Here is a 23,048-nt window from a genome sequence, read left to right as displayed (position 1 = left end):
CCCGCCCGTGACATCACCCCGTGACATCACCGCTCCCCCCCCCTCCCCCCCGTGACATCACTGGCGTTCTCTGTGTCCCTCTGACGTCACTCTGTCGGCTGTGACCTCACTGGTGATGTCACACGCCCGGTGGTGACCTCGCCGATGATGTCATCGCCTGCCCCACCCCCCCCCCAGCTGCCTGACCCCGCCCCCTCGATGTCATCGCTGATCTACAAGAACATGGAGCGCTGGAAGCGCGTGCGGCAGCGGTGAGGGGGGGACTGGGAGGCACTGGGAGGGGACTGGGAGGGGACTGGGGGGGCACTGGAGGGTGACTGGGAGTACTGGGGGGGGATGTGGGGAGACTGGGGGGCACTGGGGGGGTAAATGGGAGGCACTGGGAGGCGCTGGGAGGTAATGGGGGGGGACCGGGAGGTCACTGGGGAGGATGGAGGGGACTGGGAGGCACTGGGGAGGATACTGGGGGGGGACGTGGGGAAACTGGGGGGAAACTGGGACTACTAGGGGGATACTGGGGGGCGCTGGGAGGGGATTGTGAGGGCACTGGGGGGTAACTGGGAGTACTGGGGGGGATGTGGGGAGACTGGGGGGCACTGGGGGGGTAAATGGGGGGCACTGGGAGGTAACTGGGGGGGACTGGGAGGTCACTGGGGAGGATGGAGGGGACTGGGAAGCACTGGGGAGGATACTGGGGGGGGACGTGGGGAAACTGGGGGGAAACTGGGAGTACTAGGGGGATACCGGGGGGCACTGGGAGGCACTGGGAGGGGACTGGGGGGGCACTGGAGGGTGACTGGGAGTACTGGGGGGGATGTGGGGAGACTGGGGGGGTAAATGGGGGGCACTGGGAGGTAACTGGGGGGGACTGGGGGGGTAAATGGAGGGCACTGGGGGGGACTGGGAGGTCACTGGGGAGGATGGAGGGGGACTGGGAAGCACTGGGGAGGATACTGGGGGGGGACGTGGGGAAACTGGGGGGAAACTGGGAGTATTAGGGGGATACTGGGGGGCACTGGGAGGCACTGGGAGAGGACTGGGGGGGCACTGGAGGGTGACTGGGAGTACTGGGGGGGATGTGGGGAGACTGGGGGGGTAAATGGGGGGCACTGGGAGGTAACTGGGGGGGACTGGGGGGGTAAATGGGGGGCACTGGGGGGGACTGGGAGGTCACTGGGGAGGATGGAGGGGACTGGGAAGCACTGGGGAGGATACTGGGGGGGACGTGGGGAAACTGGGGGGAAACTGGGAGTATTAGGGGGATACTGGGGGGCACTGGGAGGCACTGGGAGAGGACTGGGGGGGCACTGGAGGGTGACTGGGAGTACTGGGGGGGATGTGGGGAGACGGGGGGCAGTGGGAGTCACTGGGGGGGGTAATTGGGAGGCAATGGGGGGGCATTGGGAGGCACTGGGAGGTAACTGGGGGGGACTGGGAGGGCACTGGGGAGGATGTGCAGATACTGGGAGGCACTGGGGATAAGTGGGACTACTGGGGGGGATGCGGGGAGACTGGGGAGCGGTGGGAAGTACTGGGGGGTAACTGGGGGGGCACTGGGGGGGGATACTGGGGGGAAACTGGGACTATCGGGGTGGTTGCTGGGAGACTGGGAGGCGCTGGGAGGTAACTGGAGGGGACTGGGAGGCACTGGGGGGTAACTGGGGGGCACTGGGAGGCGCTGGGGGGTAACTGGGGGGCACTGGGAGGCACTGGGGGGGACTGGGAGGGCACTGGGGAGGATGGGGGGGGCACTGGGAGCGAACTGGGGCTACTGGGGGGGGGGGAGGGGCGGGGCCGCGGCGATGACGCGGCGATGACGTCACAGGTGGCAGGAGGCGGGGCAGCGGCAGCAGCAGCGCTACGGGCCCAGCCTCCGCCTCCTGCGCCTCATCTACGAGCGCCAGTAGCCCCGCCCACCGCGCCCGGCCACGCCCCCCTTCCTCGACCCCGCCCTTCGCGAGCCACGCCCCCCGGACCCCGCCCACCGCACCCGCCAGCCAATGGACGCCTGACAGCGAGCTCCCGCAGGCCCCGCCCCCGCGAGCTGACCACGCCCCCCCGCCGGCTTAACCACGCCCACCCCTCGGGCCACGCCCCCCGCCCCTGTAAGCCCCGCCCCCCCAATAAAAGCGCTTCCCACAGCTTTGATTGACGCGTGGGGGGGGTGGTGGGTGGGGCTTAACGGGGACACGCCCACGCGGGGGGCGGGGTCAATGAACGCACAGGAAAAAGGGGGCGGGGCCAAGGCTTCATTGGGGGGGGGAGGGGCTGCGGGGAGCCCCAAAATCGGGAGAAAGGGCCCCAAAATGGGGGAGGGGGAGGGGCAGGTGGGGGGGGGGCGGGGCGCTCCGCTGTGATGTCACACGATGTCACGTGATGTCACCGCTCCTGGGGGGAGGGGGGAGGGGTCAGGAGATCACCTGGGGGGGGGGCCCGCCCCCCATTTCGGTGTCCCAGCCCCCATTTCAGGCCCCCCCCCGATTTTGGGGTCCCCCCATGTGCCCCCTCCCCCCCCATTTCGGGGTCCCCCCCCCCCCCCAGATTTCAACCCCTCCCCCCCCAGATCTCCCCCCCCCCCTTTTTGGGGTCCCCCCCATTTCAGGGTCCCCCCCCAGATTTCGGGGTCCCCCCCAAAGTCCCATCCCCCCCCCCGATTTTGGCCCCCCCCCCCACTTCGGGTCCCCCCCCGATTTCAGGCTCCCCCCCACGTGTCCCCCCCATTTCGGGGGTCCCCCCCCCCCCCCCCCCGATTTTGGGGTCCCCTCCCCCCATTTCGCCCCCACCCCCCATTTCAGCCCCTCCCCCCTCCACGGCCCCCTCCCCCCATTTCGCCCCCCCCCCCCATTTCCAGGCCCCCCCCCCATTCCAGCCCCCCCCCCCCCCCACTTCCAACCCCCCCCCCCCAAATTTCGGGGTCCCCCCTCACCTCCCCTCCCCCCCCCAAGCGGGGGGGTCTCCACCGCGCTCCGCCCCCCCCCCCCTTCACTTTAGGGGGGCTCCCCCACCTTTTTGAGGGACCCCCCCCAAGTTTAGGGGAGCCGGGGTCCCCCCCCAAGGTTTTGGGGGACCCCCCCCAGGATTTGGGGGGGCTCAGGGGGTGCCGAGGGGAGGGTGAAGGCCAAGAAGAAGTCGCCCAGGGCCCCCCACTCCGCCCGGCGGCTCTGGAAGACCCCGACCCAGGCCCCCAGCCCCACCCCCCACAGCCCCAGCCCCAGCGCCGAGCGCCGCACGTCTGGGGGGGGGGGGAGGGGCGGGAGGGGTTAGGATTTGGGGGGGACCCCCCCCCGTACCCCAAAATCCCCCCCCAAACCCCCCCCCCCCCTCCCCCCAGGATCCTTCGATCTCGCCCTCCCCTCCCCCACCCGGGGAGGATCGGGGGGGGTGGGGGAGGGGCAGAAAAAGAAGGGGGGAGGGGTTAGGAGTTGGGGGGAACCCCCCCCGTACCCCCAAATCCCCCCCTGCACCCCAAAATCCCCTCCAAACCCCACACCCACCCCCCCCCCCAAAAAGGGCTTGGAATCGCCCCCTCCCCCCACCCAGGAAGGATCAAGGGGGTGGGGGAGGGGCAAAGAGGGGGAGGGGTTAGGAGTTGGGGGGACCCCCCCCGTACCCCAAAATCCCCCCCCAAAGTCCACCCCCCCCCCCCCAGGATCACTCGATCTCCCCCTCCCCTCCCCCACCCGGGGAGAATGAGGGGGGTGGGGGGAGGGGCAAAGAGGGGGAGGGTTGGGATTGGGGGAGGGGTCAGGAGTTGGGGGGACCCTCCCAGCACCCCAAAATCCCCCCCCAAACCCCCCCCCCCCCCTCCAAAGGGCTTGGAATCGCCCCCTCCCCCCACCCAGGGAGGATCAAGGGGGTGGGGGAGGGGCAGAAAAAGAGGGGGGGAGGGGCGAGGATTTGGGGGGGACCCCCCCGAGCACCCCCAACCCCCCCCCCCCCAGACCCCCTATAGACCCCCAGGACCCCCCCTTGCCCCCCAGGGGCCCCCCCAGACCCCCCCAGCCCCCCCAAAACCCCCTATAGCCCCCCCCGACCCCTATAGCCCCCCCCAGCAGCCCCTATAGCCCCCCCAGACCCCTATAGCCCCTCCCAGACCCCTATAGCCCCCCCCAGCAGCCCCTATAGCCCCCCCAATCCCTATAGCCCCCCCCAGACCCTATAGCCCCCCAAGACCCCTATAGCCCCCCCAGACCCCCTCGTAAACCCCCATAAACCCCTATAGACCCCCAAAGCCCTCTATAGAGGCTCCCAGGAGCCCCTATAGGCCCCCCCAGATCCCTTAGAGCCCCCCCCAGATCCCCCAAAACCCCCTATAGCCCCCCCAGACGCCTATAGCCCCCCCCAGGTCCTCTATAGTCCCTCTCCAGGACCCCCTATAGCCCCCGCAAACACCTACAGGCGCCTCCAGACGGCCTATAAGCCCCCTATAGCCCCCCCAGACCCCTATAGCCCCCCCCAGACCCCCTATAGATGTCCCAGACCCCCTATAGACCTCCCAGACCCCCTATAGCCTCCCTATAGCCCCCCCAGATCCCCTATAGACCCCTATAAACCCCTGCAGGAGCTCCTATAGACCCCCCCAGACTCTCTATAGGCCCCCCAGCCCCCTATAGCCCCCCCCAAACGCCTATTGCCCACCCCAGACCCCCTCTAGACCCCCCCAGGAGACCCTATAGCCCCTCTGGCCCCTATAGCCCCTCTGGCCCCTATGGCCCCCTATAGCTCCTATGGCCTCTATAGCCCCCTATGGCCCCTATAGCCCCTATAGCCCCCTTTAGCCCCTATGGTCCCTATAGCGCCTATACCCCCTATAGCCCCCATAGCTCCCTATGGCCCCTATACCCCCCATAACCCTATGGCCCCTATAGCCCCCTATAGCCCCCATAGCCCCCTATGACCCCCTATACCCCCCATAGCCCCCATACCCCCATGGCCCCTATACCCCCCATAGCCCCGTATAGCCCCTATACCCCCACGGCTCCTATAGCCCCTATGGCCCCCATAGCCCCTATACCCCCCCATAGCCCCCTATGCCCCCATGGCCCCTATAGCCCCTATGGCCCCCTATACCCCCATGGCCCCTATGCCCCCCATACCCCCACGGCCCCCATACCCCCCATGGCCCCCTATCCCCCCACGGCCCCTATAGCCCCTATGGCCCCCTATACCCCCATGGCCCCCATACCCCCCATAGCCCCTATACCCCCCATAGTCCCCTATGGCTCCTATGGCTCCTATACCCCCCATACCCCCCATAGCCCCCCACGGCCCCTATAGCCCCCATGGCCCCTATACCCCCATACCCCCCATGGCCCCTATACCCCCTATACCCCCCATACCCCCTATACCCCCCATAGCTCCCATAGCCCCTATACCCCCATACCCCCTATATCCCCCATGGCCCTATACCCCCCATACCCCCCATACCCACTATACCCCCCATAGCCCCGCTATTGCCCCTATACCCCCATGGCCCCTATAGCCCCTATGGCCCCCATCGCCCCCATACCCCCTATACCCCCCATAGCCCCCTATACCCCCTATACCCCCCATAGCCCCTATACCCGCCATACCCCCCATAGCCCCTATACCCCCTATACCCCCCCATAGCCCCTATACCCCCCATGGCCCCCACGGCCCCTATGGCCCCCACAGCCCCTATGGCCCCCATACCCCCATGGCCCCCTATACCCCCCATAGCCCCCTATACCCCCCATAGCCCCCCATGGCCCCTATAGCCCCCATGGCCCCTATGGCCCCCATACCCCCCACAGCCCCCTATGGCCCCCATACCCCCCATGGCCCCTATAGCCCCCATACCCCCCATACCCCCCATGGCCCCCATAGCCCCCCACGGCCCCTATGGCCCCCACGGCCCCTATGGCCCCCATACCCCCCACGGCCCCTATGGCCCCCCATACCCCCCATGGCCCCTATACCCCCCATGGCCCCCATACCCCCCACGGCCCCTATGGCCCCCATAGGGCACTCACAGCGCCGGATCAGGGGCTGCTCCCCGTAGGGGGGGGCCACGAAGGCCTCGCGGAAGAACCAGAGGACGTTCACCAGCCACAGGAAGGGCAGCAGCGCAAAGCCCCCTGGGAGGGCGGCAGGCCACGCCCCCTCAGCTGGCCACGCCCCCCCGGCAGCTGGCCACGCCCCCCCCGGCAGCTGGCCACACCCCCCGGCAGCTGGACCCGCCCCCTCGTCAGTTGGCCCCGCCCTTCATCAGCTGGACCCATCCCCCGTCAGCTGGCCACGCCCCCCTCAGCTGGCCACGCCCCCCCTCAGCTGGCCACGCCCCCCTCAGCTGGCCACGCCCCCCTCAGCTGGCCACGCCCTTCATCAGCTGGACCCGTCCCCCCACCAGCTGGACCAGCCCCTCGTCAGCTGGCCACGCCTCCCTCAGCTGGCCACGCCTCCCTCAGCTGGCCACGCCTCCTCAGCTGGCCACGCCTCCCTCAGCTGGCCACGCCCCCCTCAGCTGGCCACGCCCCCCTCAGCTGGCCACGCCCCCCTCAGCTGGCCACGCCCCCCTCAGCTGGCCACGCCCCCCTCAGCTGGCCACGCCCCCTCAGCTGGCCACGCCCCCCTCAGCTGGCCACGCCCCCTCAGTCATTACGGCCCCCTATTAATTAAAGCCCCAGGAAGGGGGGGGAAGAGAGGGGCACTGGGAGTGCTATAGGGGGCACTGGGGAGCACTGGGAGTGCTATAGGGGGCACTGGGAGTGCTATAGAGGGGCTATGGGGGGCACTGGGAGTGCTATAGGGGGGCACTGGGGGGCACTGGGAGTGCTATAGGGGGGCACTGGGGGCACTGGGGGGCATGGGAGTGCTATAGGGGGGCTATGGGGGGCACTGGGAGTGCTATAGGGGGGCACTGGGGGGCACTGGGAGCGCTATAGGGGGGCACTGGGGGCACTGGGGGGCATGGGAGTGCTATAGGGGGGCTATGGGGGGCACTGGGGGTGCTATAGGAGGGCTATAGGGGGGCTATGGGCTGCTGGGGGGGTTATGGGGGGCACTGGGGAGCTATGGGGGGCACTGGGGGGTATAGGAGAGCTATAGGGGGCTATAGGGGGGTTATAGAGGGCCCTGGGGGGCTATAAGGGGGCTATAGGGGGGCTGGGGGTGGCTATGGGGGGTTATGGGGGGCACCAGGGAGCTATAGGGGGGCTATAGGGGGCTGGGGGTGGCTATGGGGGGTTATGGGGGGCCCTGGGGGGCTATAGGGCAGCTATAGGGGGGCTGTGGGGTGCCACGGCAGAGCCATCACGGGGCTATAGGGTGCTGGGGGTGCTATGGGGCACCTATAGGGCACGAGAGATGCCTATGCAGGGCTATAGGGCAGCTATAGGGTGCCACGAGTATCTACAGGGCAGCCATGGGGCAGCTGTGGGGCAGCCGTGGGGAGCTATAGGGTGCTGGGGGTGCTATGGGCCACCTATAGCGCACTAAAAATGCCCATGGAGTGCTATAGGGTACCTATAGGGTGCCAAAAACGTCTATGGGGCAGCCGTGGGGAGCTATAGGGTGCTGGGGGTGCTACAGAGCACCTATAGGGCACTAGAAATGCCCATGGAGCGCTATAGGGTACCTATAGGGTGCAAGATTCCCCATGGGGCACCCATGGGGCACCCATGGGGCAGCCGTGGGGTGTCTATGGGGCAGCCATGAGGACCTATAGGGTGCAGGGGGTGCTACAGGGCACCTATAGGGCACTAGAAATGCCCATGGAGCGCTATAGGGTACCTATAGGGTACCTATAGGCTGCCAAGATTCCCTATAGGCCAGGTGTGGGGCAGCCGTGGAGTGTCTATAGGGTGCTGGGGGTGCTACAGGGCACCTATAGGGCACTAAAAATACCCATGGAGCCCTATAGCACAGCTATAGGGTGCCAAGATTGCCTATGGGGCACCCATGGGGAGCTATAGGGTTCTGGGGGTGCTACAGGGCACCTATAGGGCACTAGAAATGCCCGTGGAGCGCTATAGGGCACCCATAGGGTGCAAGATTCCCTATGGGGCAGCCGTGGGGTGTCTACGGGGCACCCATGGGGAGCTATAGGGTGCTGGGGGTGCTACGGGGCACCCATAGGGCACTAGAAATGCCCATGGAGCGCTATAGGGCACCTATAGGGTGCAAGATTCCCTATGGGGCAGCCGGGGGGAGCTATAGGGTGCTGGGGGTGCTACAGGGCACCCATAGGGCACTAGAAATGCCCATAGAGCGCTATAGGGTACCTATAGGGTGCAAGATTCCCTATGGGGCAGGCGTGGGGCAGCTATGGGATATCTATGGGGCACCCATGGGCAGCTATAGGGTGCTGGGGGTGCTACAGGGCACCTATAGGGCACTAAAAATGCCCATGGAGCGCTATAGGGCACCTATAGGGTGCCAAGATTGCCTATGGGGCACCCATGGGCAGCTATAGGGTGCTGGGGGTGCTACAGGGCACCTATAGGGCACTAAAAATGCCCATGGAGCGCTATAGGGCACCTATAGGGTGCCAAGATTGCCTATGGGGCACCCATGGGGAGCTATAGGGTGCTGGGGGTGCTACGGGGCACCTATAGGGCACTAAAAATGCCCATAGAGCGCTATAGGGCACCTATAGGGTGCAAGATTCCCTATGGGGCAGCCGTGGGGCAGCCATGGGGCAGCCGGGGGGAGCTATAGGTTTCTGGGGGTGCTACAGGGCACCTATAGGGCACTAGAAATGCCCGTGGAGCGCTATAGGGCACCTATAAGGTGCCAAGATTCCCTATGGGGCAGCCGTGGGGCAGCCGGGGGGAGCTATAGGGTGCTGGGGGTGCTACAGGGCACCTATAGGGCACTAGAAATGCCCATAGAGCGCTATAGGGCACCTATAGGGTGCAAGATTCCCTATGGGGCAGCCGTGGGGTGTCTATGGGGCACCCGTGGGGAGCTATAGGGTGCTGGGGGTGCTACAGGGCACCCATAGGGCACTAGCAATGCCCGTGGAGCGCTATAGGGCACCTATAGGGTGCAAGATTCCCTATGGGGCAACTGGGGGGCAGCCATGAAGACCTATAGGGTGCTGGGGGTGCTACGGAGCACCTATAGGGCACTAGAAATGCCCATGGAGCCCTATAGCACAGCTATAGGGTGCCAAGACTGCCTATGGGGCACCCATGGGGAGCTATAGGGTGCTGGGGGTGCTACAGGGCACCTATAGGGCACTAGAAATGCCCATGGAGCGCTATAGGGTACCTATAGGGCACCTATAGGGTGCAAGATTCCCTATGGGGCGGCCATGGGGCAGCCGGGGGGAGCTATAGGGTGCTGGGGGTGCTACAGGGCACCTATAGGGCACTAAAAATGCCCATGGAGCCCTATAGCACAGCTATAGGGTGCCAAGACTGCCTATGGGGCACCCATGGGGAGCTATAGGGTGCTGGGGGTGCTACAGGGCACCTATAGGGCACTAGAAATGCCCATGGAGCGCTATAGGGCACCTATAGGGTGCAAGATTCCCTATGGGGCAGCCGGGGGGCAGCCGGGGGGAGCTATAGGGTGCTGGGGGTGCTACAGGGCACCTATAGGGCACTAGAAATGCCCATGGAGCGCTATAGGGCACCTATAGGGTGCCAAGATTCCCTATGGGGCACCCATGGGCAGCTATAGGGTGCTGGGGGTGCTACAGGGCACCTATAGGGCACTAGAAATGCCCATGGAGCGCTATAGGGTACCTATAGGGTGCAAGATTTCCTATGGGGCAGGCGTGGGGCAGCTATGGATATCTCTGGGGCACCCATGGGGAGCTATAGGGTGCTGGGGGTGCTACAGGGCACCTATAGGGCTCTAGAAATGCCCATAGAGTGCTATAGGGTACCTATAGGGTGCAAGATTCCCTATGGGGCAGCCGTGGGGCAGCCGTGGGGTGTCTATGGGGCAGCCGTGAGGACCTATAGGGTGCTGGGGGTGCTACGGGGCACCCATAGGCCACTAGCAATGCCCGCGGAGCGCTATAGGGTACCTATAGGGCACCTATAGGGTGCCAAGATTCCCTATAGGGCAGGCGTGGGGCAGGCGTGGGGCGTCTATGGGGCACCCATGGGGAGCTATAGGGTGCTGGGGGTGCTACGGGGCACCCATAGGGCACTAGCAATGCCCGCGGAGCGCTATAGGGCACCTATAGGGCACCTATAGGGTGCAGGATCCCCTATGGGGCGGGGGCTCACCCAGGTAGTACTTGCGGCAGAGCTCCAGCTTGTCCTCGTTGGAGACGCGCTCCAGGTTCATCTGGGGGGGGGGGGGGGGGGGGGCACCCCACGGCTCAGCCCCTCCCCCACCCCGCCCCCCCCACCCCCCCCCGCCCCACGGGTTCAGCTCCCCCCCCCCCCCCCCCCAAACTGCCCCCCCCGGGGACCCACAAGTAACCCCCCCCCTCCCCCCCCGACCCCCAGCTCCTCCCCCCCCCCCCGCCCTCCCCAACACCCCCCGGGCTCCAGTGACCCCCCCCCGGGCTCCAGTGACCCCCCCCCGGGCCCCCCAACCGCCCCCCCCGCCCCATAACCGCGCCCCCCCCCACCCCCAACCGCCCCCCCCAGCCCCCCAAGTGCCCGTAACCCCCCCCCAAGCCCCACCACTCCCCTCCCCCCCGCCCCAAAACCGCCCCCCCCGCTCCCCAAGCGCCCCCCCGCTCCCCAAGAGCCCCCCCCGGGCCCCCAAGAGCCCCCCCCGCTCCCCAAGAGCCCCCCCCGGGCCCCCAACCCCCCCCCGGGCCCCCCAAGTGCCCCCCCCTGCCCCATAACCGCGCCCCCCCCCCGCCCCCCCAAGTACCCGTAACCCCCCCCCACCCCCAAGCGCCCCCCCCAGCCCCACAACTCCCCTCCCCCCCGCCCCAAAACCGCCCCCCCCGCTCCCCAAACGCCCCCCCCGGCCCCCCAAGTCCCCCCGGGCCCCCCAAGTCCCCCCCGGGCCCCCCCGCGGCCCCACAAGCGCCCCCCCCCCCCCCCGCCGGGCACCTCCGCTCCCTTCTCCGCACCGCCGGCACTTCCGCTTCCGCCCGGAAGGGAGGACGCTGGGAGCGGCGGCTCCGCCAATGGGAGCCGAGCGGGGGGCGGGGCGGGGCGGCCGGCGCGCGCGGGCGGCGGGGAGGGGAGGGAAGGGGCGGGGCTAGGGCGGCGGGGCGGGGCGGGAGAAGCGGGGCGGGGCTTGGACGATCGGGGCGGAGCCGGAGGGGGGTGGGGGGGCGGAGCGGAGCCACGGCTGGACGATCGCAGCAGGGCCGCGAGGGGCGGGGCCAGCGCGGCGGGGCGGAGCCACGGCGGCAGGGAGGAGCCAGCGCGGCGGGGCGGAGCCAGCTCGGCGGGGCGGGGCTGGAGGAGCGCGGCGGGGCTGGGGGAGCGGGGCGGGGCCAGCGCGGCGGGGCGGGGCTGGAGGAAACCCAGAGGGGTGGAGCCACGGCGGCGGGGCGGAGCCAGCGCGGCGGGGCGGGGCTGGAGGAGCGCGGCGGGGCGGAGCCAGCGCGGCGGGGCTGGAGGCACGGGGCGGGGCTGGGGGAGCGGGGCGGGGTCACCGCGGCGGGGCGGGGCTGGAGGAAACCTGGAGGGGCGGAGCCAACCGCGGCGGGGCGGGGCCGGCGCCGCAGGGCGGGGTCAGCGCGGTGGCCCTGGAGGGGCGGGGCGGGAGGAGCGGGGCGGGGCGGAGCCACCGCAGAGGGGCGGAGCCACCGCGGCGGGGCGGGGGCAAGAGGGGCTGAGCGGAGCCGCGGCGGCGGGGCGGGGCCAGCGCGGGGGTGGGGTTTGGTGGGGGGAAGGCCACGCCCCCGGGCTGTCAGGAGTCTCTTTATTGGGGGCGGAGCTTCCGCCGCCTTTAAATTAACATACAAAACCGAACGGACCAATCAGAACCCCCCGAAAAAAAAGCCCCAAAGTGCGTAGAAAAAAGCCCCGGGGGGGGGGGGGGGGAGGGGCGAGTCCAGCCCCACGAGTGGGGGGGGGGAGGGGGCGGGCCCATAAGGGGGGAGGTGGGGGAGGGGGAGGCGGGCTCGAGCCCGTGGGTGGGGTCCTGCGGGTCCCCAGCACCCGTGGGTGCCCCCCCTTCCCCCCCCCCACGGCGGCTGGAGGCATCTGCGGGACTTCTGGGGGTCCCCTCCCCCCACGGGGGTTCGGTGTCACCCGTGGGTGCTGCCCGGTCACCCACGGGTGCTGCCGGGTCACACGTGGGTGCTGCCGGGTCACCCGTGGGTGTCTCCATGTCACCCGTGGGTGTTTCCATGTCACCCGTGGGTGCTGCCGTGTCACCCGTGGGTGTCTCCATGTCACCCGTGGGTGCTGCTGGGTCACACGTGGGTGCTGCCGTGTCACCCGTGGGTGTTTCCATGTCACATGGGGGTTCTGCCAGGTCACCCGTGGGTGTCCCCATGTCACCCGTGGGTGCTGCCCGGTCACCCACGGGTGCTGCCGGGTCACACGTGGGTGCTGCCGGGTCACCCGTGGGTGTCTCCATGTCACCCGTGGGTGTTTCCATGTCACCCGTGGGTGCTGCCGTGTCACCCGTGGGTGTCTCCATGTCACCCGTGGGTGCTGCTGGGTCACACGTGGGTGCTGCCGTGTCACCCGTGGGTGTTTCCATGTCACATGGGGGTTCTGCCAGGTCACCCGTGGGTGTCCCCATGTCACCCGTGGGTGCTGCCGTGTCACTCGTGGGTGCTGCCGCATCACCCGTGGGTGCTGCCGTGTCACCCGTGGGTGTCCCCATGTCACCCGTGGGTGCTGCCGTGTCACTCGTGGGTGTCTCCATGTCAGCCGTGGGTGCTGCCCGGTCACCTGTGGGTGCTGCCATGTCACACATGGATGCTGCTGTGTCACCCGTGGGTGCTGCCCGGTCACCTGTGGGTGCTGCCGGGTCACCCACGGCTGCCCCACGGCGGCTGGAGGCATCTCCATGTCACCCGTGGGTGCTGGGGAGCACCCACCAGCCGTGCTGGGGAGCACCCACCAGCCGTGGGGTGCTGCTGGGGAGGGGACCTTGGAAGTCCTGGAGATGCCTCCAGCTGCCCGTGGGGCACCCGTGGGTGACCCGGCAGCACCCACGGGTGACACAGAAGTAGCCGTGGGTGCTGGGAGACATCTCCAGGACCTCCATGAACACCTCCAGGTCACCTCTCCAGCAGCACCCTATGACTGACGGGTGCTCCCCAGCACCCAAAGTTGCCTGTAGGCATCTCCAGAACTTCCAGTTCGCCTCTCCAGTAGCTCCCATCACCATTGGGTGCTCCCAGTTGGTTGAAGGCATCTCCAGGACTTCAAAACACCTCCATTTCTCCTCCCCACATCCACCACCCTTCCCCTCAGCACCCATGGGTGCTCCTATCAGTTCAGAACCTCCGGCACCTCTTGGCGCCGCAGTTGCAGGGAGTTTGGCGGCCGGTTCCTCGATGGGGAACTTGTAGTCGGAGGTGTTGGCTCACCCGTTGGTCCCTCCCAGTTGCCTGAAGGCATCTCCAGGGCTTCCAGGTCGTTCTCCAGCAGCTCTTCATGATGGTTGGGTGCTCCACGTTGGTTGTAGGCATCTCAAGGACTTCAAAACACCTCCAAGTCCCCTCTCCACCAGCTCCCCATGACCTCTGGGTGCTCCACGTTGGTTGTAGGCATCTCAAGGACTTCAGAACCACCTCATCTCTCTCCTCCACCAGCTCCCCATGACCTCTGGGTGCTCGATGTTGGTTGTAGGCATCTCCAAGACTTCAAAACACCTCCAAGTCCCCTCTCCACCAGCTCCCCATGACCTCTGGGTGCTCCACGTTGGTTGTAGGCATCTCCAGGACTTCAAAACACTCCAAATCCCCACTCCAGCAGCTCCCATGACCATTGGGTGCTCCACGTTGGTTGTAGGCATCTCAAGGACTTCAAACACCTCCAAGTCCCCTCTCCACCAGCTCCCCATGACCTCTGGGTGCTCCACGTTGGTTGTAGGCATCTCAAGGACTTCAGAACCACCTCCATCTCTCCTCTCCACCAGCTCCCCATGACCTCTGGGTGCTCGAGTTGGTTGTAGGCATCTCAGACTTCAAAACACCTCCAAGTCCCTCTCCACCAGCTCCCCATGGCTGTTGGGTGCTCCCAGTTGGTTGTAGCTATCTCAAGGACTTCAGAACCACCTCCATCTCTCCTCTCCAGCAGCTCCCATGAAGGTGGTGCTCGATGTTGGTTGTAGGCATCTCCAAGACTTCAAACACCTCCAAGTCCCCTCTCCACCAGCTCCCCATGAGATTTTTTCACTCCACGTTGGTTGTTAGGCATCTCAAGGACTTCAGAACCACCTCCAAGTCCCCTCTCCAGCCGCTCCCCATGACCTCTGGGTGCTCCATGTTGGTTGTAGCATCTCCAGGACTTCAGAACCACCTCCAAATCCCCACTCCAGCAGCTCCCCGTGACCATTGGGTGCTCGATGTTGGTTGTAGGCATCTCCAGGACTTCAAACACCTCCAAATCCCCTCTCCACCAGCTCCCCATGACTCTGGGTGCTCGACGTTTCTCCACCAGCTCCCCATGAGATTTTCTCACTCCACGTTGGTTGTAGGCATCTCAAGGACTTCAGAACACCTCCGAGTCCCCTCTCCACCAGCTCCCCATGACCTCTGGGTGCTCCATGTTGGTTGTAGGCATCTCCAGGACTTCAGAACCACCTCCAAATCCCCACTCCAGCCGCTCCCCATGACGGTTGGGTGCTCGATGTTGGTTGTAGGCATCTCCAGGACTTCAGAACACCTCCAAGTCCCCTCTCCACCAGCTCCCCATGACCTCTGGGTGCTCCATGTTGGTTGTAGGCATCTCCAGGACTTCAGAACCACCTCCAAATCCCCTCTCCAGCAGCTCCCCATGACCATTGGGTGCTCGATGTTGGTTGTAGGCATCTCCAAGACTTCAAAACACCTCCAAGTCCCCTCTCCACCAGCTCCCCATGACCTCTGGGTGCTCCACGTTGCTTGTAGGCATCTCCAGGACTTCAGAACCACCTCCATATTTCCTCTCCACCAGCTCCCCATGAAGGTTGGGTGCTCGACGTTGGTTGTAGGCATCTCCAAGACTTCAAAACACCTCCATTCCTCCTCCCCACACCCACCTTTCCCCCTTCAACCTCCGCCGCTCTCCCCCCCCAGCACCCATAGGTGCTCCTATTCAGTTCAAAAACCTCCGGCACCTCTTGGCGCCGCAGTTGCAGGGGAGTTTGGCGGCCGGTTCCTCGATGGGGAACTTGTAGTCGTAGGTGAGCTCCTCCCCGCGCAGGATGCGGCGCAGGGCGAAGATGACGATGCGCTTGTGCCCCTCCACCTGGATGACCCGGGAGTAGCAGTTGGGCTCGCAGGAGTGGTTGATGAAGCGGGCGGCGCTGCCGTGCATGGTGGCGTCCACCACCTCGGCGTCGTCGATGCGGAACATGTAGCAGCCGATGCCCTGCGCGAGGGGGCGGGGTTAGAGGTGGGGGGTGGGGGGGGGTGGGCGGGGACATCGTCAAGGGACATCATGGAGGGGTGGGGAGATCATGGAGGGGTGGGGAGATCATTAAGGGTGGGGACATCGTCAAGTGACATCGTCAAGGGGGGGGGGACACCATCGAGGGACATCACCAGGGGGTGGGGACATCACCAGGGGGTGGGGACATCGTCAAGGGACATCATGGAGGGGTGGGGAGATCATGGAGGGGTGGGGAGATCATTAAGGGTGGGGACATCGTCAAGTGACATCGTCAAGGGGGGGGGACACCATCGAGGGACATCACCAGGGGGTGGGGACATCACCAGGGGGTGGGGACATCGTCAAGGGACATCATGGAGGGGTGGGGAGATCATGGAGGGGTGGGGAGATCATTAAGGGTGGGGACATCGTCAAGTGACATCGTCAAGGGGGGGGGACACCATCGAGGGACATCACCAGGGGGTGGGGACATCGTCAAGGGACATCACCGGGGGGTGGGGACATCATGAAGGGGCGGGGACATCGTCGAGGGGCGGGGACATCGTCAAGGGACATCATCAAGGGGTGGGGACATCATGAAGGGGCGGGGCCGTTGTCAAGCGACATTGTCAAGGGGCGGGGACATCGTCAAGGGACATCATGGAGGGGTGGGGACATCATGAAGGGGTGGGGAGATCACCAGGGGGTGGGGACACCATGAAGGGGCGGGGCCGTTGTCAAGCGACATCGTCAAGGGGCGGGGACATCGTCAAGGGACATCATCGAGGGGTGGGGACATCATGAAGGGGCGGGGACACCATTGAGGGGTGGGGACATCGTCAAGTGACATCGTCAAGGGGTGGGGACATCGTCAAGGGACATCATGGAGGGGTGGGGAGATCACCAGGGGGTGGGGACACCAGGAAGGGGCGGGGACACCGTCAAGGGACATCATGAAGGGGCGGGGACACCATCGAGGGGTGAGGACATCGTCAAGTGACATCGTCAAGTGACATCGTCAAGGGGTGGGGACATCGTCAAGGGACATCATGAAGGGGCGGGGACACCATCGAGGGGTGAGGACATCGTCAAGTGACATCGTCAAGGGGTGGGGACATCGTCAAGGGACATCATGGAGGGGTGGGGAGATCATGGGGGGGGTGGGGAGATCACCAGGGGGTGGGGACACCAGGAAGGGGCGGGGGACATCATCAAGGGACATCATCGGGGGGTGGGGACATCATGAAGGGGCGGGGCCGTTGTCAAGTGACATCGTCAAGGGGTGGGGACATCGTCAAGGGACATCATGGAGGGGTGGGGAGATCATGGAGGGGTGGGGACATCGTCAAGGGACATCACCAGGGGGTGGGGACATCATGAAGGGGCGGGGCCGTTGTCAAGTGACATCACCAAGGGGCGGGGACATCGTCAAGGGACATCATCGGGGGGGTGGGGACATCATGAAGGGGTGGGGCTGTTGTCAAGTGACATCGTCAAGGGGTGGGGACATCGTCAAGGGACATCACCAGGGGGTGGGGACATCATGAAGGGGCGGGGACATCATCAAGGGACATCATCGGGGGGTGGGGACATCATGAAGGGGCGGGGCTGTTGTCAAGTGACATCATCAAGGGGTGGGGACATCGTCAAGGGACATCATGGAGGGGTGGGGAGGTCAGCGGGGGGGGGGGTGGGGACACCAGGAAGGGGCGGGGCCGTCGTCAAGTGACATCGTCAAGGGGCGGGGCCATCGTCAAGGGACATCATGGAGGGGTGGGGAGGTCAGCGGGGGGGGGTGGGGACACCAGGAAGGGGCGGGGACGTCGTCAAGTGACATCGTCAAGGGGTGGGGACATCGTCAAGGGGTGGGGACATCATCAAGGGACATCATTGGGGGGTGGGGACATCATGAAGGGGCGGGGCCGTTGTCAAGTGACATCACCAAGGGGCGGGGACATCGTCAAGGGACATCATCGGGGGGTGGGGACATCATGAAGGGGCGGGGACACCATCGAGGGGTGGGGACATCGTCAAGTGACATCATCAAGGGGTGGGGACATCATCAAGGGACATCATCGGGGGGTGGGGACACCAGGAAGGGGCGGGGCCGTCGTCAAGTGACATCGTCAAGGGGCGGGGCCATCGTCAAGGGACATCATGGAGGGGTGAGGAGGTCAGCGGGGGGGGGGGGTGGGGACACCAGGAAGGGGCGGGGACGTCGTCAAGTGACATCGTCAAGGGGTGGGGACATTGTCAAGGGGTGGGGACATCATCAAGGGACATCATTGGGGGGTGGGGACATCATGAAGGGGCGGGGCCGTTGTCAAGTGACATCGTCAAGGGGCGGGGACATCGTCAAGGGACATCACCGAGGGGTGGGGACATCATGAAGGGGCGGGGACATCGTCAAGTGACATCGTCAAGGGGTGGGGACATCATCAAGGGGTGGGGACATTGTCAAGGGACATCACCAGGGGGTGGGGACATCACCAGGGGGTGGGGACATCGTCAAGTGACATCACCAGGGGGTGGGGACACCATGAAGGGGCGGGGATATCGGCAAGTGACATCATGAAGGGGTGGGGACACCATCGAGGGGTGGGGAACTTCTCCCACTCACTGGTGACCACCAAGAGGATCTCACTCCACGTCCCTATGGTGTCTCCATGTCCCCAGGGTGGCCCTGGGTGCCCCCAAGATGTCCCCAAGGTGTCCCCAAGGTGTCCCCAAGGTCCCCAAGGTCCCACCTTGCTGTCCTAGAACTTCTCCCGCTCGCTGGTGACCACCAAGAGGATCTCACCCCACGTCCCTATGGTGTCTCCATGTCCCCAGGGTGGCCCTGGGTGCCCCCAAGATGTCCCCAAGGTCCCCCCAAGGTGTCCCCAAGGTCCCCAAGGTCCCACCTTGCTGTCCTAGAACTTCTCCCACTCGCTGGTGACCACCAAGAGGATCTCACTCCACGTCCCTATGGTGTCTCCATGTCCCCAGGGTGGCCCTGGGTGCCTCCAGGGTGTCCCCAAGGTGTCCCCAAGGTCCCCCCAAGGTCCCCAAGGTCCCACCTTGCTGTCCTAGAACTTCTCCCGCTCGCTGGTGACCACCAAGAGGATCTCACCCCACGTCCCTATGGTGTCTCCATGTCCCCAGGGTGGCCCTGGGTGCCCCCAGGGTGCCCCCAAGGTCCCCCCAAGGTGTCCCCAAGGTCCCCAAGGTCCCACCTTGCCATCGTAGAACCTCTCCCACTCGCTGGTGACCACCAAGAGGATCTCACCCCACGTCCCTATGGTGTCTCTATGTCCCCAGGGTGGCCCTGGGTGCCCCCAAGATGTCCCCAAGGTGTCCCCAAGGTGTCCCCAAGGTCCCACCTTGCTGTCCTAGAACTTCTCCCGCTCGCTGGTGACCACCAAGAGGATCTCACCCCACGTCCCTATGGTGTCTCCATGTCCCCAGGGTGGCCCTGGGTGCCCCCAAGATGTCCCCAAGGTCCCCCCAAGGTGTCCCCAAGGTCCCCAAGGTCCCACCTTGCTGTCCTAGAACTTCTCCCACTCGCTGGTGACCACCAAGAGGATCTCACTCCACGTCCCTATGGTGTCTCCATGTCCCCAGGGTGGCCCTGGGTGCCTCCAGGGTGTCCCCAAGGTGTCCCCAAGGTCCCCCCAAGGTCCCCAAGGTCCCACCTTGCTGTCCTAGAACTTCTCCCGCTCGCTGGTGACCACCAAGAGGATCTCACCCCACGTCCCTACGGTGTCTCCATGTCCCCAGGGTGGCCCTGGGTGCCCCCAAGGTGTCCCCAAGGTGACCCCAAGGTCCCCAAGGTCCCACCTCGCTGTCCTAGAACTTCTCCCGCTCGCTGGTGACCACCAAGAGGATCTCACCCCACGTCCCTACGGTGTCTCCATGTCCCCAGGGTGGCCCTGGGTGCCCCCAAGGTGTCCCCAAGGTGTCCCCAAGGTCCCCAAGGTCCCACCTTGCTGTCCTAGAACTTCTCCCGCTCGCTGGTGACCACCAAGAGGATCTCACCCCACGTCCCTACGGTGTCTCCATGTCCCCAGGGTGGCCCTGGGTGCCTCCAGGGTGTCCCCAAGGTGTCCCCAAGATGTCCCCAAGGTCCCCAAGGTCCCACCTTGCTGTCCTAGAACTTCTCCCGCTCGCTGGTGACCACCAAGAGGATCTCACCCCACGTCCCTACGGTGTCTCCATGTCCCCAGGGTGGCCCTGGGTGCCCCCAAGATGTCCCCAAGGTCCCCCCAAGGTGTCCCCAAGGTCCCCAAGGTCCCACCTTGCTGTCGTAGAACTTCTCCCGCTTGTCGGTCAGCACCGAGCGCACGACGATCCCCGAGTACTCGATCACCATCTCCCCCGCCTCGATGTTGCGCTTGCAGAAGAGGCCCCGCCCATGGATGGCCGAGCTGGGGGGGGGAGGGGGGGGGAGGGGACAAAGGGGTCACCCCAAAACTGGGACAACCCCCCCCCTCCCGGGACCCTCAACACCCACCGAGTTCTCCCAGCAGCCACTCACCCTCCCAGCACCCAATGACCCCCCCCAAAACCCATTGAGCCCCCCAGCACCCAGTGACCCTCCCAGCACCCATTGACCCCCCCCAGCACCCAATGACCCTCCCAGCACCCATTGACCTCCCCCGGACCCAATGACCCCCCCCAAAACCCATTGAGCCCCCCAGCACCCAATGACCCCCCTCCAAAACCCAATGACCCCCCCAGCACCCAATGACCCCCCCAGCACCCATTGACCCCCCCAGCACCCACTGACCCCCCCCAGCACCCATTGACGCCCCCAGCACCCAATGACCCCCCCAAAACCCATTGACGCCCCCAGCACCCAATGACCCCCCCAAAACCCATTGACCCCCCCCAGCACCTGTTGACCCCCCCCAGCACCCAATGACCCCCCCAGCACCCAATGACCCCCCCCAGCACCCATTGACCCCCCCCAAAACCCATTGACCCCCCCCAGCACCCACTAACCCCCCCAGCACCCATTGACACCCCCAGCACCCAATGACCCCCCCAGCACCCAATGACCCCCCCAAAACCCATTGACCCCCCCAGCACCCATTGACACCCCCAGCACCCAATGACGCCCCCTCAGGGACCCCCCCCCAGCACCCTTGGGTGGGTGCTGGGGGCCATGGGGACGGGGACCCTCCTGGGGATGGGGACATCGGGGGACATCAGGGTGGGGGGACACCAAGGAGGGGTGACACCAAAGATGGGTGACACCAAGGAAAGGTGACACCAGGGTTGGGTGACCCCAGGGTTGGGTGCCCCCAGGGTTGGGTGACACCAAAGATGGGTGACACCAAAGATGGGTGACACCAGGGTTAGGTGACACCAGGTTGAGGTGACCCCAGGGTTGGGTGACACCAGGGTTGGGTGACACCAAAGATGGGTGACACCAGGGTTGGGTGACACCAAGTTGAGGTGACCCCAAAAATGGGTGACACCACGGTGGGGTGACACCAAAGACGGGTGACACCAGGGTTGGGGGACACCAGGGTTGGGTGACCCCAGGGTTGGGTGCCCCCAGGGTTGGGTGACACCAAAGATGGGTGACACCAGGGTTGGGTGACACCAGGTTGAGGTGACCCCAGGGTTGGGTGACACCAGGGTTGGGTGACACCAAAGATGGGTGCCCCCAGGGTTGGGTGACACCAAAGATGGGTGATACCAGGGTTGGGTGACCCCAGCTTGAGGTGACATCAAAGACGGGTGACACCAGGGTTGGGTGCCCCCAGGGTTGGGTGACAGCAGGGTTGGGTGACACTGGGTTGAGGTGACCCCAAAAATGGGTGACACCAGGGTTGGGTGACACCAGGGTTGGGTGACACCAGCTTGAGGTGCCCCCAGGGTGGGGTGCCCCCAGGGTTGGGTGACACCAGGGTTGGGTGACATCAAAGATGGGTGACACCAGGGTTGGGTGCCCCCAGGGTTGGGTGACACCAAAGATGGGTGCCCCCAAGGTTGGGTGCCCCCAGGGTTGGGTGACATCAAAGATGGGTGACACCAGGGTTGGGTGCCCCCAGGGTTGGGTGACACCAAAGATGGGTGACACCAAAGATGGGTGCCCCCAGGGTTGGGTGCCCCCAGGGTTGGGTGACACCAAAGATGGGTGACACCAGGGTTGGGTGCCCCCAGGGTTGGGTGACACCAAAGATGGGTGACACCAAAGATGGGTGACACCAGGGTTGGGTGCCCCCAGGGTTGGGTGACACCAAAGATGGGTGCCCCCAGGGTTGGGTGCCACCAAGGTTGAGGTGACACCAAAGATGGGTGCCCCCAGGGTTGGGTGCCCCCAGGGTTGGGTGACAGCAGGGTTGGGTGACACTGGGTTGAGGTGACCCCAAAAATGGGTGACACCAGGGTTGGGTGACACCAGGGTTGGGTGACACCAAAGATGGGTGACACCAAAGATGGGTGACACCAGGGTTGGGTGCCCCCAGGGTTGGGTGACACCAAAGATGGGTACCCCCAGGGTTGGGTGCCCCCAGGGTTGAGGTGCCACCAAAGATGGGTGCCCCCACCGTTGGGTGCCCCCAAGGTTGAGATGACCCCAGCCTTAGGTGCCCCCCACCTTGAGGTGACCCCAAAGCTCCCCCCCAAAGACAAACGACGCCAAAGACGGGCGACGCCACGGAAAGGTGACCCCAAACATGGGTGCCACGGGGGCGGGGTGCCAGGGTGCCGGGGTGCCGGGGTGCCGGGGTGCCGGGGTGCCGCGATGACCTCACCGGTAGACGCCGACGGCCTCCTTGGCGGTCCTCTTCAGGTGGCGGAAGCGCATGGCCATGGGCAGCTCCAGGCTGGTGGCACGGCTGGGTGGGGGTCAGGGCGACACCCGGGCACCCACCAGCCCCTCCCCCCACCGGGGGCACCCCAAAAAGTCCCACCCCACCCCCCCCACCAGGGGACCCAGGCAACCCCCCCCCCCCCATAAGGGACCCAAGGTGGGGCCGGAGTTTGGAGGCACCCAAGGGTTTTTGGGAGCACCCAGAGGGGTTTAAGGGCGGGGGGGGGAGGCAGGGGGGTTGGGGGGGGGGGCACCCATGGGTGCGGGACTCACCGGGTGGGCTTCAGCTGCACCTCGTCCTCCTCCTCGTCGCGGGGGGGGGGGCCCTGGGGGAGGGTGCGGTGCTGGGACGCCAGGAAGCTGAACATGTCGAAGGTGCACTTCCTGCGGGGGAGGGGAGGGGGGGTCATGGGTGCCCACCCACCCATGGGTGCTCCCCACCCCCCCCCACCCACCCACGGGCGCCAGCCAATGCCATGGGGACAGCTATGGGTGGGATGAAGTTGGGGGGGGGGGTGCAGGGCCCATGGGTGGTCCTGGAGAAGGACACAACCACCCCGTGGAGGACCAGCAGCACCCATGGGTGCCCTGAAGAAGAACCCAACCACCTTGGTGAAGACCAGCAGCACCCATGGGTGCCCTGAAGAAGAACCCAACCACTCCGGAGCACCACCAGCACCCATGGGTACCCCGTAGAAGAACCCAACCACCCCGTGGAAGACCACCAGCACCCATGGGTGCCCCGTAGAAGCACCCAACCACCCCGTGGAAGACCACCAGCACCCATGGGTGCCCCGTAGAAGCACCCAACCACC

The 23,048-nt window shown here is 65.8% G+C and overlaps 2 protein-coding genes and 1 long non-coding RNA gene across 4 annotated transcripts in view; 1 reads left to right on the top strand and 2 right to left on the bottom strand.

The window, feature by feature from the left end:
• Positions 1 to 117: 117 nt before the first annotated feature.
• Positions 118 to 2,141, top strand: LOC142074359 (uncharacterized). Its single transcript, XR_012670592.1, has 2 exons — positions 118 to 251; positions 1,826 to 2,141. It is a non-coding gene; the product is annotated as an uncharacterized LOC142074359 (long non-coding RNA).
• Positions 2,142 to 2,235: 94 nt separating this feature from the next.
• Positions 2,236 to 10,276, bottom strand: LOC142074414 (gamma-secretase subunit PEN-2-like). 2 transcript variants are annotated; one of them, XR_012670603.1, is made up of 4 exons: positions 10,206 to 10,276; positions 5,994 to 6,098; positions 2,927 to 3,232; positions 2,236 to 2,388 (listed from the first exon to the last, which is right to left on the bottom strand). XR_012670603.1 is itself a non-coding variant. In XM_075135025.1 (4 exons), exons 1-3 carry the CDS (start codon positions 10,264 to 10,266, stop codon positions 3,030 to 3,032), a joined length of 369 nt encoding a protein of 122 aa, XP_074991126.1. In that variant the 5' UTR covers positions 10,267 to 10,276; the 3' UTR covers positions 2,236 to 2,388; positions 3,006 to 3,029. The 2 variants fall into 2 exon arrangements, 1 of the variants encoding a protein (XP_074991126.1); XM_075135025.1 differs by having other exon boundaries at positions 3,006 to 3,232.
• Positions 10,277 to 14,512: 4,236 nt separating this feature from the next.
• The window catches only part of LOC142074383 (histone-lysine N-methyltransferase 2B-like), a 35,507-nt gene continuing 26,971 nt past the window's right edge, over positions 14,513 to 23,048 (bottom strand). Inside the window, exons 16-19 of the mRNA XM_075134981.1 lie at positions 22,507 to 22,617; positions 22,175 to 22,258; positions 19,705 to 19,834; positions 14,513 to 15,428 (exon numbers count right to left, since the gene is read on the bottom strand). Coding sequence (XP_074991082.1) covers positions 15,153 to 15,428; positions 19,705 to 19,834; positions 22,175 to 22,258; positions 22,507 to 22,617 — 601 coding nt within the window. The 3' untranslated portion in view covers positions 14,513 to 15,152. The remainder of the gene's footprint in view (positions 15,429 to 19,704; positions 19,835 to 22,174; positions 22,259 to 22,506; positions 22,618 to 23,048) is intronic.

This window comes from Calonectris borealis, chromosome 35 (assembly GCF_964195595.1).
Source record: "Calonectris borealis chromosome 35, bCalBor7.hap1.2, whole genome shotgun sequence".
Taxonomy (NCBI): Eukaryota; Metazoa; Chordata; class Aves; order Procellariiformes; family Procellariidae; genus Calonectris; species Calonectris borealis.
The sequence above is the reverse complement of the archived record's forward strand: the minus strand, read 5'-3'. Positions and strand labels throughout refer to the sequence as shown.

Coding starts and splice junctions, on each gene's coding strand:
- LOC142074414 (XM_075135025.1), bottom strand. CDS start 10,266: ATGAACCTGGAGCGCGTCTCCAACGAGGACAAGCTGGAGCTCTGCCGC. Junction 6,099..10,205: donor CTGCCGCAAGTACTACCTGG/GTGAGCCCCCGC, acceptor CCGCCCTCCCAG/GGGGCTTTGCGCTGCTGCCC. Junction 3,233..5,993: donor GCAGCCCCTGATCCGGCGCT/GTGAGTGCCCTA, acceptor CCCCCCCCCCAG/ACGTGCGGCGCTCGGCGCTG.